Raw genomic sequence first — 14383 nt, forward strand, 5'->3', positions numbered from 1 at the left:
AGACCATCTGTGGTGATTCTACCCAGACCCATGCAGAATCTTAGTGTCTGACTATAGGCGGTTGGCTCTGAACGAGGCATCTGGTGGACCCTGTTCTCAAACAGAGGCTCACGGGGAAGGGCTGTTCATTCCAGGCACTACGCTAACTCACGATGAACACGCAAACTACAGATTTGGGGACAGCCTGAACTTTGATCTTCCTCCAGTGGTCTACCAACAACAACACATCAGTGGTGACCTCATAAAAAACCTTGAACTCTATCACCACTTATTGCTGAAATAACGGGAGTGTCTAACAGCTCAGAGGGGCCAGGGAGAAACAGCCTACTTAGAATTTCTGGAAAGATTGATGCAAACAAAGCCAGGTTTCAAACTCTAGAGTTAATACCTTTAGCGTCCAGAGGCTGCCGCAGAGCAGCAAGCATCAAGAACTTTAGGAAGCCATGACTGCACGAAACATTCAAGGTAAGAGTCTCGAAACCAACCACATAGCAACTAGTATAAGGGAACTCTTGGATGGGAAGTGGAAAACAGCCACTTTAAGGTCACAAAATAAGCTCAAAGAGAACAAAGAGAAATGATACTCTAAAAGAGAAATTTAAGAAATGGAAGCAATAAGTTCTACAAAGGTAATCTTTGACCTTAAAAAGAAGAGTCAATTTTTACATGCAGCAAAAGGCATCAATATCAGAACAGAGCAAAGAGAAGAAAGTATTAGTGAGCCTCAGAGGACAAGGACGAGAGAAGATGTATGGGGTCTTTGAGACAGCATTACAGGAGTACTTGAATTGTTGTGTTTCAAGAAGGGCTTAACAATTGCAAAGGTTTAGAAAGTTTATTGAAAGAAACAATGGTATAAAATTTCCCAGACCTGAAGAAGAACGCACATATCCTGTAAGACAAGGTCAGAGAGCACATGTTGGAGCCACTGAGATAGCTCAGGGGGTCAGGGCACTTGCTGCTGAAACTGACAACCTGAGTTAGGTCCCTCAGGTCCCACATGGTGGAAGAAAACAGACTCAAGCACACTCACCCTCTGTTTGAGCCTTGTTCCCAGACAAGCATACTCGAGAGAATACATTCCTCAGATTTGACCAGACTTGTCTAGCCAGAAATAAAAGAGGGAGTTTTCCAAATTAAAAGGAAGACGTATTTATGAGCAAAAAGAAAACACTAGGAGATTGTGCTAGTTTTACGTTAACTTGACACAAGCTAGAGTCATCCGAGAAGGGAGCCTCATTGAGAAAAATGCCTCCACAAGATTGGGCTATAGACAAGCCTGAAGGTCATTTTCTTAATTAGTGATTGATGTGGGAGAACCCAGCCCATTGTGCGTGGTGCCATCCCCGCGCTGGTGGTCCTGGGTTGTATAAAAAAGTGGGCTGAGCAAGCCATGAGGTGCACGCCAGTAAGCAGCCCCCTTCATAACCTCTGCATCAGCTCCTGCCTCCAGGTTCCTTCCCTGCTTGAGTTCCTGACCTCACTGCTTTTGATGATGAACTGTTATATGGAACTGTGAGTGGAATAAACTCTCCTTTCCCTCAAGTTGCTTTTGGTCAACGTGTTTAATCACAGACATAGTTACCCTAACTAAGACACAGATGAAAACAAACAAACAAAACTCCCTCCCTGATAATAAGAACTACAAGGTGATTAGAGAGATGGCTCAGTGGTTAAACACACTTGTTCCTCTTGCACAGGACTTGGATTCAGTTCCCAGCACTCACATGACTGCTCACAACTGCCTGTGACTCAATTTCAGAGGATCTGATGACCTAGTCTGGATTCTATGGGCATCAGGCATGTACATGGTACACACACATATATGCACTCATGCACATGAAATAAAAATAAATCTTCAACAACAACAACAACAACAATCAATTTAAAAAGAATAACTATACAAACTGACCATAAATCTGGTATATCTTCATATGAAATACCTAGTATATCTTTAATATGAAATGTAAAAAAGCAAGACAATAATAATTAGATTACAATCCTATGCTAATACATGGGAAATATAAAAAGGTACAGAATGAGACATCAAAAATTCAAAGTGTGGATGAATGGAATGTAAGTGTCTAACTTTTAAAAATCCTCCATTTCCTTTTGAGGTCTCTTTCCTTGTCTTTATGATCATGCTATGTTGGTATCATTTCAAAATAGGTATAATTTTTTAAAGGTGGTTTTGTAAGCCTCATAGTAGTCACAGACAAAAATCTACAATAGACAAACTCAAAAGAATATTCAAAGAATCAAAGCATAGTACTAAAGTAAATCACTTAACTACAAAGGGTGTGTGTGTGTGTGTGTGTGTGTGTGTGTGAGAGAGAGAGAGAGAGAGAGAGAGAGGGAGGGAGGGAGAGAGAGAGAGAGAGAGAGAGAGAAGGGAGTGAGAACTACAATGAAAATGGAAATAAAAATTTTAAATTACTATGGTAAGACTTAAACTTATTTATTTGTGTGTGGGGTGTGTGTGTGTGTGTGTGCCCCCATACATATATACACAGCAGAGGCTAGAAAAGAACATTGGGTACTTTCTTCCATCTCTCTCTGCCTTATTTCCTTAAGATAGGGTCTTTCACTGAACCTGAAGCTCACAGTTTCATTTAGCCTGGCTGGGCAGCAATCTCCAGGGGTCTGCCTACCATTGAACCTCATCACTGGGATGACAGGCACATGAATCTCCAGGGGTCTGCCCACCCTTACACCTCATCACTGGGGTGACAGGCACATGAATCTCCAGGGGTCTGCCCACCTTCACACCTCATCACCAGCTGATAGGCACATGAATCCATGCACAGCTTTTATCTTGATGCTGGCTGTTAGAACTCATGCTTGCACAGAAAGCACTCTTACCCAGGAAACCATCTTCTCAGCTGTTTATCTATGTATAATTATCTTAACCATATGAATAAAATTCTCCAGGTAAATGACAGAGAAACTGCCCGCGGTCCTGCTGCAGTCTGGACTCAGGTCTGGAGATGGGGAAGGGGCAACAGTGTAAAGAAATGAAGTGTCCAATCACCAGATGAGTTTCACACAAGTGGCCAACCCTGAATAGATTCAGCTGTTTTTATTTATACATCAGAAACAAGCATGTTTTCCCATACTATCAAACAAGTTTTTCCCATCCTCCAACGTTAACCTCCTGCAAAAACAAATGTGTTAAATACGATTTTCTCAACTTTTACATCAAAATATCTTCAAACAAACAAACAAACAAAAAACTTTATCATTTTGCTAGCTTGGCCAAATATTGAGCCAGGTACATCCTGTCTTCACAAAATTATAAGGTGATTGACATAGGCACACATCAAGTACAACAATCTTGTTCAGAACATATTTACAGAAATAGGGGCGATCTGCCCCCAGTCCTGTCAGCGCTGAATCAGAACAGCTCCTCAGGTCTGAAGTGATAGCTGGCATCCCCAGACAAGAAACCTGAGAAGGTTCAGCTTGCAAAGAATTTTAGGGGAAAATATGTGAGAAAACACGGGGTTTCTGGGAATGAGCACATCTTTCCCATGTATGACTGTCAAAATGGCACTAGAAACTGCCAAGAGACTCATCAGTGTTATGAGAGAGAAGAGGGGGTGCAGGCCGCGTGATCCCAGCAGTATTCTGCACTGTCCCGACGTCCACTGGTCCCCCCTGAGTGGGACTTTCCCCTTGGGCTTTTGCCTCATCTGGAGACCCATTGAACAAGCACTCATAACTCCAAACTGGTCCAAAACTAGGCCACAAGGCTCCCAACAAGTAACCAGTGCAGGGGAGAAATCTCCATCAGTAAAATAGTTGTCTTACAAACAAACATGAGGGCTTGGATCTAACCCCCTAGAAGCCACGTTAAACAAACTTAAAGCTTCTTTCCGATCCGCCATCTGTGGTGGCAGCGCTGCCAGGATGCAGATTTTCATGAAGACCCTTATGGGGAAAGGTTGAACCCTCAGACACTATAGAAAATGTCAAGGCCAAGATCCAGGATAAGGATGGAATTCCTCCTGATCAACAGAGGCTGATCTTCGCTGGCAAGCCGCTGGAAGATGGCCGTACTTTGTCTGACTACAACATCCAAAAAGAGTCCACCTTTATCTGGTGTTGAGACTTCGTGGGGGTGTTAAGAAAAGGAAGAAGAAGTCTTACACCACTCCCAAAAAGAATAAGCATAAGAGAAAGAAGGTGAAGTTGGCTGTACTGAAGTACTATAAAGTGGATGAAAATGACAAAATTAGTTGTCTTCATCAAGAGTGTCCTTCTGATGAATGTGGTGCTGGAGCTTTCATGGCTAGCCACTTTGACAGACATTACTGTGGCAAGTGCTGTCTGACTTACTGTTTCAGTAAGCCAGAAGACAATAGTTGTATATGAATAAATAAAAAGACAGGAATTTTAAAAAAAAACCCTAAATGTTTACATAGGATGGAAACACAAGGATGGGCAACTAAAACTAAGTATTGTAAAAAGGCCTTCTAAAATTCTGCTAGTTTGTACGGTAGTTAATTTTTTTTTTTTTAAGAAATGAAGTTTAAACAGAAGTACCCCATATGATTGGACAGTGCAGGTCCCAGAAGAAATGGGTTATATAATGAAGTCCACATTACTTCTCTATGAATTATTGATAGCGAGACCTACAGGTACCCCCAAACAATACAAACTACTGCCATTGCTCCTGGTTGCTTACCTTCACGAGACTGTAAGACCCTGTGCTGCAAATACCGCAGGTGTTGGTTTTAGTGCACAGAGGAAGCAGTCTTGACCTGAGCAGAAACTCCCCTGGGTAGCTGGATATCACAGAGAGGGAAGGCGCTATAAAGACAGACGGAGGGAAAACGGCAACAACCGTCTTATCTGGATCATGCACGCTATGGTACCTACCTGCCAGAGAAGATGTGCGCACGGATACAATAGTTGGCAAGACTGTTGGTGGGGTAACCAAACACTCTCTTATCGGATCTGAGCCTGCTCCACAGGAGGGAATCAATGCCAGGTGCTAGAAACATGGTCAAAATACATGGCTAGGGAAGTGACAGGCCCTGCAGGAAGATTTATTGATGTGAGTTTTCTAAATGATCATGTTGTCAGACTGTCTTCTAAATATTCATATTTATACCCATAGATTTGTGCTGCTCCTAACCTTGGTCAGAAAAGCTTCTTTGTGTAGTGAGTAGAGGCAAATGGAGAGATGGATGATGGACAGTCAAAGCACTGAGGACTAAGCAACCACGAGTGGTCAGCCGTAGACAGGACAGCTGCATTAAACTTCCCCCCACCCCGGCCCCCTGTCAAGCCTCAGGGGAAGATTTCACAAGGGGGCAGGGGACAAATGCTGGGAAACATTGTGTTCTGTACGTGAGCCCACAGCAGCCGCGGCTACCTATGTACACAGCCGCGGTTACCTACACACGGCCTGAACAAGATGATGTAGATGAAAAGTTTCAGAAAGGGACTCTGGAGGACCTCAACAAAATACACGCTGAATCCAACCGCATGTTGAAAAGATTATTCTCCCAGAGCCAGTGGGATCTGTCTGAGGGGTGCAAGCATGATCAAGATCTGGAACAAGATAAAAACAAAAAAAAAGTCCATTTTCACCTTTTATTTCCCCTGCCGTGTGCTCCCTCTGCTCTATTCAGCGACTGCTCTAGTAGTCAGCTTTGCCCAGGGAGAGGGAGGAGCCACTCCTGGGGGGTGTAATCTTCTACCCCCCTCACACATACGGAATGGCTCTGGCTATGGGGCCTTCTGGAGGAGTTTCCCTAGGACAGAGGCACCCCTGGTGGACCCAATACCCAGTTTCCTTTCCTCTCTCATTCATGGATAATGTTACCTTTTCCACCAATGATCTATATAATTGGAAAGCTCAGAACCCACCAAGCTCTGAAAAGTCTGAGGCTCTTTTTAGCTTTCTGGAAACAGTCTTTTATACCCACCAGCTGACCTGGTGGTAACTCCTGGCTACTCTCTTCATGGCTGAGGAGCCAAACAGAATCTAGCTTAAGAGTAGAAATACCACCTTGGGGTCTGGTGGGGGATGGGTGCCTGACACCCTATTGCTTTCCACCTTATTTTTTGAGAGAGGGGATCTCTTTGAACTTGAAACATACTGTCTAGACTGGCTGGCAGCAAGTTCCAGGGACTTACCTGGCTCTATGCCCCACAATGTCCTGCTGTGTGTGTGGGGGTGCGTTTCCATGGGTGCTGGGAATTTGAACCCAGGTCCTCATGCTTGTATGCAATTACTTTACCAGCTGAGCCACAGATTGCTATTATTACACTTCAAAACAGAACAGGCTTTTCACAAACAAGTTACATTGTGAGATAGTTCCACAGTCTCCCCTAAAGCATGATCCACCTGGGAGGCCTTAGGGTCTCTCGTTACCTATACCCCATAGATCTCTCATGTGAACTGTGCTTTAGGAAGGAAGCAGAGGCGATTTCAATCTCATTTTAAAAAGCATATCAGGTTTCCAGACACCTGCAGTCTGGAGAGGGTGAGGCAGCAGAATCACCATGAATTTGAGGTGACTTGGCTATATATGAGACCTAATCTGAAACAACCAAAGAGAATATTTGGTAATATAATTGGAAATAGTATACCTTAATAAATATAGATATATCTAATAATTCTAATTCATTTCAAACTTGCAACACTATGAACATTATCCTGTTTGTGTTAGTCCTATTTCATTGAAGATACTTCCTTTTAATAACACAGCAATATCGACTTAAGAGTCAAATACACATACCTATTTAATCTTTTCTTCCGGATTTAAGTCTCATGTAATAAGTCACCTATAATTATTCCCATTGAAAATCTCATAGGCACATTATAAGCCCATCCTTGTCTGTTTTCAAAAGTATTTCATTCCATTTGGCCTATGGTCAGGCCATGGTATCAAATAACCTATTCCCAGGCCCCAGAGCTTGTCTGTCCTCATGGACCTCCCCGAAGTTGAACTTCTGTCCGAACGCTAAGCATTTCTGTCTGAATTACTTGCATTTATTTTAGGAACAAGCAGTCCTGGTACTCTGTGTTCTGCCTTCAGGCAGAACGGGGAGAGCTCCACAGAGCATGGGCCAATGTGGGAACTTGGGCACTGGCTCTTCAAGTGACTCCTTGGGAAATACGTAGAATTTCTATTGTGTGACGAGTCCACATTTAGGATTGAGAGGCTCATGGAGCTTTCTCAAGGGGAAGCAGTGGTTTCCACAGGTCTCAGCAGGTGTCAGTTCTAGGCTTGGAGGAGATGGTGAACGGCATTGGGCTAGACAACGGGGCTGCAGAGAAAGAGAAGGACAACCGGCTACGTCGGAAGCACAGACAGACAGACAGACAGACAGACAGACAGACAGACAACATGGTGCTTCATGGAATTTGTAAGTCTGTATAATATTTATAATATTGATCTCCCAGTGTTCTAGAAATACTGACTTAATGCTCAGAACAATTTGGGTAGCAGTTCACTTATTAGAGAGACCTGTGCACAGGAGGCTGCCATTGGTGGGGGCCTGGAAGAGTCCGTGTGGGTACCCAGGCTGCGGTTAGCTAGAGTCCAACCTGTGCTCCACAGGGAGTTCAGCAGCAAAGTGACGGGGCGGGGGGGGGGGGGGCTGTCGGCCCATCAGAAAAAAAAGCACTGACTACATACATTCCAACCCTTTCTCCTCTCCTTCGCCATCCAGCTCAGTCATTCTTCCTCAGCATGGTCATTTAAGGATCTGTCCTGCAGTGGAGAAACAGGAATGTGTAATTTCCATATAGAGGCCAGGTGTTCTCCTAAGCCCTCTTAAGCTGGCTTTCCAGGCAGATCCAAACCTAGGGTATCAGTGTCCCTGCTCCGCCCACTGCAACAGGAAACAGCTCTACCATGAATTGTCTTTTAATCGCATAAGCTGTTTTCCATTTGATTGGGAAATGCTTTAAGCTAGATGCTAAAGCTTCAACAACAAAACCAGCCAACTTCCCTAATACTTTCGGGGAACTGCTCCACCAAACTGAATGCATTGATAAGGCCTTTTTACCTATTGAGGTGGCTCATACAAACTCATCACTAGTTTATCAGTATTTGCACCCCTCTGTCTTTCTGAGATGATAGGCTATCTTCACTAGAACCAACCAAAAGGGGGCCGTTGGTACAGCATTATTTTCTTGGACTGTGTAAGAATTAAGAGTTCAAGACTGACCGGGGACTGGAGAGCCACCTCTCTTCCTTTGGAGGTGCTCACTGCATTTTGAACCACATAAATGACCATCAATATAATGCCCAGAAAAAGAATAGATGTGATTTATTCATAATCTGAATATCTGGAATTCTGTAGATGAATTGTGTTGTATGCTTTCTTATGTCTCCTTAGAATTTATACTAGAAGATGGAAGGCTAATTTTTCTATTTCCTTGCCTTCTGCCTTGCAGTGAGTAAACCCTGAGATGGTTTCTACATCCCCAATTTTTGTCTCTTGTGTATTGCCCTCCTCTTGAGTGGCTGATTTCCCCCCAATTGCATGTGAATTTTCTGCCACTATGACAAATACCCAGGATAAATCGGCTTTATAGGGGGAAGGATTTATTCTGACTCAGAATGTCAGAAACTGCAATGTCTGGCCCTGTTGCTTTGGATCTGCAGTAGCACAGTTCCTCGTGATGAGAGCATGTGACTGCCTCTTAACCTGTGGCAGTCAGGAAACAAGAGACAAGAGGCTGGGAGGGGAAAGAGACGGGAAGGAAGCAAGGCAGGTTGGGAGAGACAGAAGGAACCAGAATCCCTCTTTTCCCCACGGACCCCTTTTCTTAAAGGGTCTCCACCTCCACCACTGCCCCCAGAAGCACCAACCAGCTGAAGGACAAGTCTTTAACATTGGCTTTCGGAGGGCATTCGGTGTTCAAACTGTAACAGGACAGAAACACGGGGTGTAAGTCCCATGGTTGTGTTACACACGATTACATCTCTCTTCCCAGGAGACTCTTTTACTGACTTTGGTAGCCACGTCCCTCTATGCTCTTAGGCATTCACTTAAATGTGTCTGTGGGAAAATGGATGCTTTTAAATCATTAAAGAGATGTGCTGTACTTCTTATTTGTAAACTAGTTTGGGGACTCAAGTACCTTGGGGATCTTTCCATGTTGATTCCTATAGTCCCTTCTGTGTCTCCACTGTACATGTATGCTCACATGTGGAAGCTGGACCTCAGGAAGCTATCCATCTTTCTTTCTCCCTGGTCAAGAACCCATTACTTGGCTAGACTTTGGGCAGGACTCTGCTTGTCTCTGCCTCCCTAACATCGGCATTACGAGTGAATGCCACCACACCCACCGTTCATTCTCCTTTACGCTGTATGTTACTCCCTAGCACTGCTGGGCATTTATGTGGCATCTACTTGTTCTTATGTGATACAATTTACCTCTTGGGGTACACACATTTTCAGTGGCGCTCATAGGGGGAAGAACGGTTGGGCCACGGGATAGGATTTGAATTTAAGACGGACGGATGATTTCCTCAGGTGCCTGTATCAGTCTTCAGGTTCACCAGCTGTGTCCGTCACCTAGCATGAGGTTTAGGGCTAATTTTTAATTAGTAGCCAACTGTTCCAATTCTATTGACAAGCCCGCAGTTTAAAACGCCACCTTTATCACATTAAACGCTCTCCCGTGCCCAACGTAGGTCGTTTGTGAGTTCCAGTTCTGTTGAGTCTATCAGCACCACACAGTTTTACTTGATTATCTTCGTGGCTCCATAAGCGCTCCATGTCTGTTTAAAGCAGCTTCTGCCTGGCACGGGGCAAAGCCTCAATTTCCAGTGTCCACTTCGGCTTGGGGAAAATGTCTTGCCCTTGAACTCAGCTGGGAAGTAAGGGAATGTCATTCTTATCATCCCCTCACTCCTCCTCCTTTGGTCTTTAGCCCTACAAGAAATCCACCCAGACACCAGCTAATGTAACTGCTGTTTATTAGAAAGAGCAGAAGCAGGCCCTCGGGATGGAACGGAACCAAGCGAGCAGCAGCAGCAGCAGCAGTGTCCCTGGCTCAGCATATGCACTTGTTGCCCCACTTGGCCATTTTGTTGTTGATTGGAATCTTGAAGAAGCGGTCACACTGCAGGAACGCAGCAATTTTCTCCAAAGCCTGAAGGAACAGCATACCGGGCCTCATTAGGACTCCAGTCCCGCCCAGCAGACCCACACGGATACAGTGGCATTCACATGCTGCCTGCCTTCCACCCAGCTCTTTCAGCTGTTGCCTAGCAGCCTAGAGGTGTCTACTGATTCCTTTAGGCAGAAGTACAATGGGGCCTGCAGGGTGTAGGGAGCCTGTGCTTTTTTCTGTGAGAAAGGGACACGGAAATCACCTCAAAACGGCACATGAAAGCCTTCAGATTTGGGAACTCATCCAGGCACTTGGGCTCAAACATCCGGTTCTGGTCCAGGACATCATAGGTGAGGAAGTCCACAAAGGTGAGCTAGAAGGAGGACAATGAGATGTCAGGCATGAGGAATGAACCAGGACCTGCAGAGACAGGCGGGCTCCTCTCCTGCGCCTCCTTCCTACCTTTTCCCCTGCAAACCATGAGAACTTCCCCAGGAAGAGTGAGAATTGCTTCAGCTGTGCAGGGAGCTGTTCCAAGTACTGAGGCTTCAGGTTTTCCTAGGAGGGGAAAGAACGATGCTGTTCTTGGATTGATACGATGGTTCGACGGGAGTGACCAGAATTTGGTTACCAGGTCCACATTAATGCTGTCTTTGGACTCTGCACACATTGTGTTCTCTTGTTTGTCTCTCTCTCTCTCTCTCTCTCTCTCTCTCTCTCTCTCTCACACACACACACACACACACACACACACACACACAATAGCTGACAGCTATAGTCAGGGCCTGGCCCAGTGATGGACACAGCAGGCCCTTCTCTAGGCAGCTTCTTACTGCCTTCACTTGGAGGAGGCAGGATGGGGAGCTGGCTTTGGAAAGGAAGAGACACTCATGCCGGAATTACACAACAGAACAAACAAAAAATAAAATCTGTTTCCAATCCTTACAGGTTGGGTCGATGAAAAGATGGCAACCACAGAAGGGAGCAGAGCAATTCTTAGCACGTTTGCCTGAGACCCAGCACGGCTGATTCCCCGCAACGCAACTCACGTGGTCGGAATTGTAGCAGAGCCGAACCAGCTGCATGCGGAAGTCCATTATCTGGTTCTCCATGATGTCCACTCTTATCTTCTCTTCTTCAGTGTCCCCACCTGAAGGTCAGACAGCAATAAGTCACCCTGGGGCTTACCCACCCTGGACCTCGTCTCTCTCACATCAGCGCTGGGCCACTCACACATGTTGTGCTTGCGGGCGATGTACCGCAAGATGGCGTTACTCTGGGTGATCTTGTTCTTCCCATCCACAAGGTAGGGCAGCTGGAAGGAAACCGGGACATAGTAAACCTTGGTCTTGCCTCTTCCACTCTTCTGGAACAGAGACTTGCAAGGCAGTAAACAGGAGATAACAGAAGCTAGGAGAAAGAAAATCCCCACCTGACTCTAGACAAGCGCGCTTAATTCTGTGTGTCAGTGTGAATGTATGCACGGCATGTCGACTTTCTCAGAATACTTTTTATATACAAACTGTAAATATTTTATATTTTAAAGTAAAACTAAGAGTAGTGTGTTTATGGATACATTAGAGAGCATTTAACAACCATGACACTTAAGATACTGGGACACATTGAGGAGATTTTTATCAGTGACAAAGCCACATATCTAGGTTAGTAACGAATGTCTCTTATAGCCTGTCTTTTTGAGAGAGAAAAATGTTAGTGTTTGATAGTCGTTAGTGGGAGTTAAAATGTTGCTCTCCCCCTGTTTAATGGCCTTTGAATTCTATCCATTCTCTCCATGTGAAGAGCCTCTATTCTAGATTCTCCCAAACCAGAGACGAAGTAAAAGACATAGCTAGAAGGCCTTCAAAGCCACCTACGTTAGGAAAATCCAGATCTAGCTTGAATTTCACGTCCAGCCATTGGCTCCTATCATAGTCAGGCGCTGTAAGAGAAAAGTGGAACCCGACTCCCTTACCAGCCTAGCCGAGAAATGACAGTCCTGATACCTCAAGTTCCCAATCCCCCAAACCTAACGCTTGGGTTTCTGTAGCCTACGTATTAAGATTTGATTGGACAGCAAGAGGGAATCCCATGACTGAGCTTCTCTTGGCACAGTTCCCAGTTGACTGGAGCAGGGGACCCATACAACCTCGGTGTAGTGTTCCTCCCTGGGTGAAAGACAACTGGAGGGTCACTCTGGCCCAGTGCAGGGGGCCACCGGCACCCACAAACGTTACCTTCCCCACACGTGTACCGTTTCTCCTCATAGCAGGTATCAGTATACTCCAGGAGCATGCGGATGGCATGAGCCAGCTAAAGGTGGGGGGGGGGGGGATGGAGAGGGACCCAGGTCAGCGCGCCTGCGCGGTTCCCACTCGCTCCCAAACCCCGCCCGTCAACGTCCCCAGCCCAACGCTGCCAAGTTCCTGTATCGTGTCGTGGGGGAAGGTTGTCGTTAAGCAGCCCCTTCGTTCTGGCCCCGAAATGTTCTGTCTCCTCCTCTCCCCACGGGCCTGGGGACCCCACAGGCTGGCCGGAGGTAGGCCTCGGAGGGCAGCTCAGCTGACCCTGGTCACAGCTGGGAGGCCCCCTCCGGACTGGCTGCAACCCACCGACCCCGCCTGCATTTCTGTCCCAGCAGCTGGGCTGGCGAGGAGCTACTCACCCCGCGGATATCCCAGTAACCCAGAACCATAGACGACTTGGACGACATGTTGGAAAATCTGAGCCCCTGCGAGGACGTACGAAGGCTTGTGGGCGCCCAACTTTATACTGGACGCTGTGGGCGGGGCCAATGTGATCGGACTGGCTCCTCCTTCCTCGCCCCGTGCTCCACCCGCCTTTCGCGTGGTCGCGGGGCCACGGGCGCGCACGCGCAGCTGCGGGGCCTGAAAGCTTGTGGTGCGAACTTCCTCCCCGGCTGCTGATGCATCCACACCCCTAGTTACCTGGACCCTAGTTACCCGGGGAGCGTGAGAGTCATGCCGCATAATGAGCTGGCGTTGGTCAGCGGGAGTCGGAATTCTGACCACAAGGGGACCGCTGTCTTTGGCTCCTTTGGAGGGACATGTGAAGGGCTAAGAAGGAAAACACGACAACAAGAAGAACTAATAAATCACGTAGACACATAAAACTGTGAGGTAGGAAATGATTTGAATATAAAGCAATACCTAAAGTACTTTGGGGGTAGAAATATCCACTACCCAAGATACACAGTGGCTTTGTCAGTTCTGGGCAGACAAGAGGATTTCTGGGCTATTGTGGAGGCGGGGTTTAGGGGGGAGTCCAGAGTTGTTCTGCTCACCCTCCACAGCACAGCAATGCAGGGCTCCCAACATTTACTCCTCGAGCCTGGGTGGTGAGAAATCATACTTCCCCATAGTTTAGCTGAATCAAGCTTCAGACTTTGTAAAAAAAAAAATGTTGTACTAAAAAAGAAGAAATTAGTATAGAGACACGCGACGTTATAATCCCCACAAGAAAACAAAAGCCATTGACAAACTAACCTGAAGCACTAGACTAAATTCACAGCGTGCCAGGCAATGGTCTGGGTGTTTCCCTTGTAGTTAATATAGTCCAATTCAGGCTTTGTTCAGGCGGTGTTCTGCCTGTTTTCTAGAAAAAGGAGTGGAGGCCTCGAGAAGATGGGTAAGCCAATCAAGTTCCCCAGGTGATCCAGGATTCAGATTGAGGATGATCTAATACTTTTACTGGTTCCACTGTGCTCGGCTAGTCGTATAGCCTCTTACCTCGCCATCGTCTTTAATATGAAGTCAGGGGAACACTCTAGGTTTTCCCTGGATTTTAGCTCTTAGAAGCCAAGGCCAATGGGTTAGTATCTCCTTCCATTTTTCCTTTTTTTTTTGAAAAAAGTTTTGCTTTCTTAGTTTGTGTTCCTAACTACAAAAGATGATCTCATGAGGCCAGGGAAAGTTGAGGGAACTGATAGAGACCATCTGAAAATAAGGTACTCTGCTCTGGATGATGTTGCGGGCTTGGATAAATTCAGCCAAAAAAGATTTCCTGGACCATCTTAAGACCCTGCAAGGGGATCTTAAATCCACAAGAACATTGAACCTTACCCACAGAGAATATCAACGAAAGCATAGCTTCTCTTCTGTGGAGAAGAGTTCATTTCATGAATTTTGAGACCGAAGTAAACTACTTACACTGAAAGACAAGAGATGCCACACACAACCTAAACGCACACTTAACCTGAGGACAGAGGTCCAGGGGACGGACCGACTTGCCTGAGTTTGCACAGTGGACCTGAGGACTTTCCGCTCCCAGGTAACATGC

At 46.0% G+C, this 14383-nt stretch overlaps 1 protein-coding gene, 1 long non-coding RNA gene and 1 pseudogene across 2 annotated transcripts; 2 read left to right on the plus strand and 1 right to left on the minus strand.

Annotated features, from left to right (window-relative positions):
- Nucleotides 1–3909: 3909 nt before the first annotated feature.
- Nucleotides 3910–4374, plus strand: LOC125406422 (ubiquitin-ribosomal protein eS31 fusion protein pseudogene; annotated as a pseudogene).
- A 2683-nt stretch (nucleotides 4375–7057) lies between these two features.
- LOC148119386 (uncharacterized) lies at nucleotides 7058–12250 on the plus strand. Its single transcript, XR_015735339.1, has 2 exons — nucleotides 7058–7383; nucleotides 11036–12250. It is a non-coding gene; the product is annotated as an uncharacterized LOC148119386 (long non-coding RNA).
- Nucleotides 9934–12909, minus strand: Gstm3 (glutathione S-transferase mu 3). Its single transcript, XM_048443472.3, has 8 exons — nucleotides 12750–12909; nucleotides 12322–12397; nucleotides 11962–12026; nucleotides 11321–11402; nucleotides 11137–11237; nucleotides 10550–10645; nucleotides 10350–10460; nucleotides 9934–10126 (listed from the first exon to the last, which is right to left on the minus strand). Exons 1-8 carry the CDS (start codon nucleotides 12795–12797, stop codon nucleotides 10028–10030), a joined length of 678 nt encoding a protein of 225 aa, XP_048299429.1. The 5' UTR covers nucleotides 12798–12909; the 3' UTR covers nucleotides 9934–10027.
- Between the last annotated feature and the right edge of the window lie 1474 nt (nucleotides 12910–14383).

This window comes from Myodes glareolus, chromosome 17 (genome assembly GCF_982192425.1).
Source record: "Myodes glareolus chromosome 17, mMyoGla1.1, whole genome shotgun sequence".
Taxonomy (NCBI): Eukaryota; Metazoa; Chordata; class Mammalia; order Rodentia; family Cricetidae; genus Myodes; species Myodes glareolus.

Coding starts and splice junctions, on each gene's coding strand:
- Gstm3 (XM_048443472.3), bottom strand. CDS start 12,797: ATGTCGTCCAAGTCGTCTATGGTTCTGGGTTACTGGGATATCCGCGGG. Junction 12,398..12,749: donor GTTACTGGGATATCCGCGGG/GTGAGTAGCTCC, acceptor CCCCACCTTTAG/CTGGCTCATGCCATCCGCAT. Junction 10,461..10,549: donor CATGGTTTGCAGGGGAAAAG/GTAGGAAGGAGG, acceptor TCCTCCTTCTAG/CTCACCTTTGTGGACTTCCT.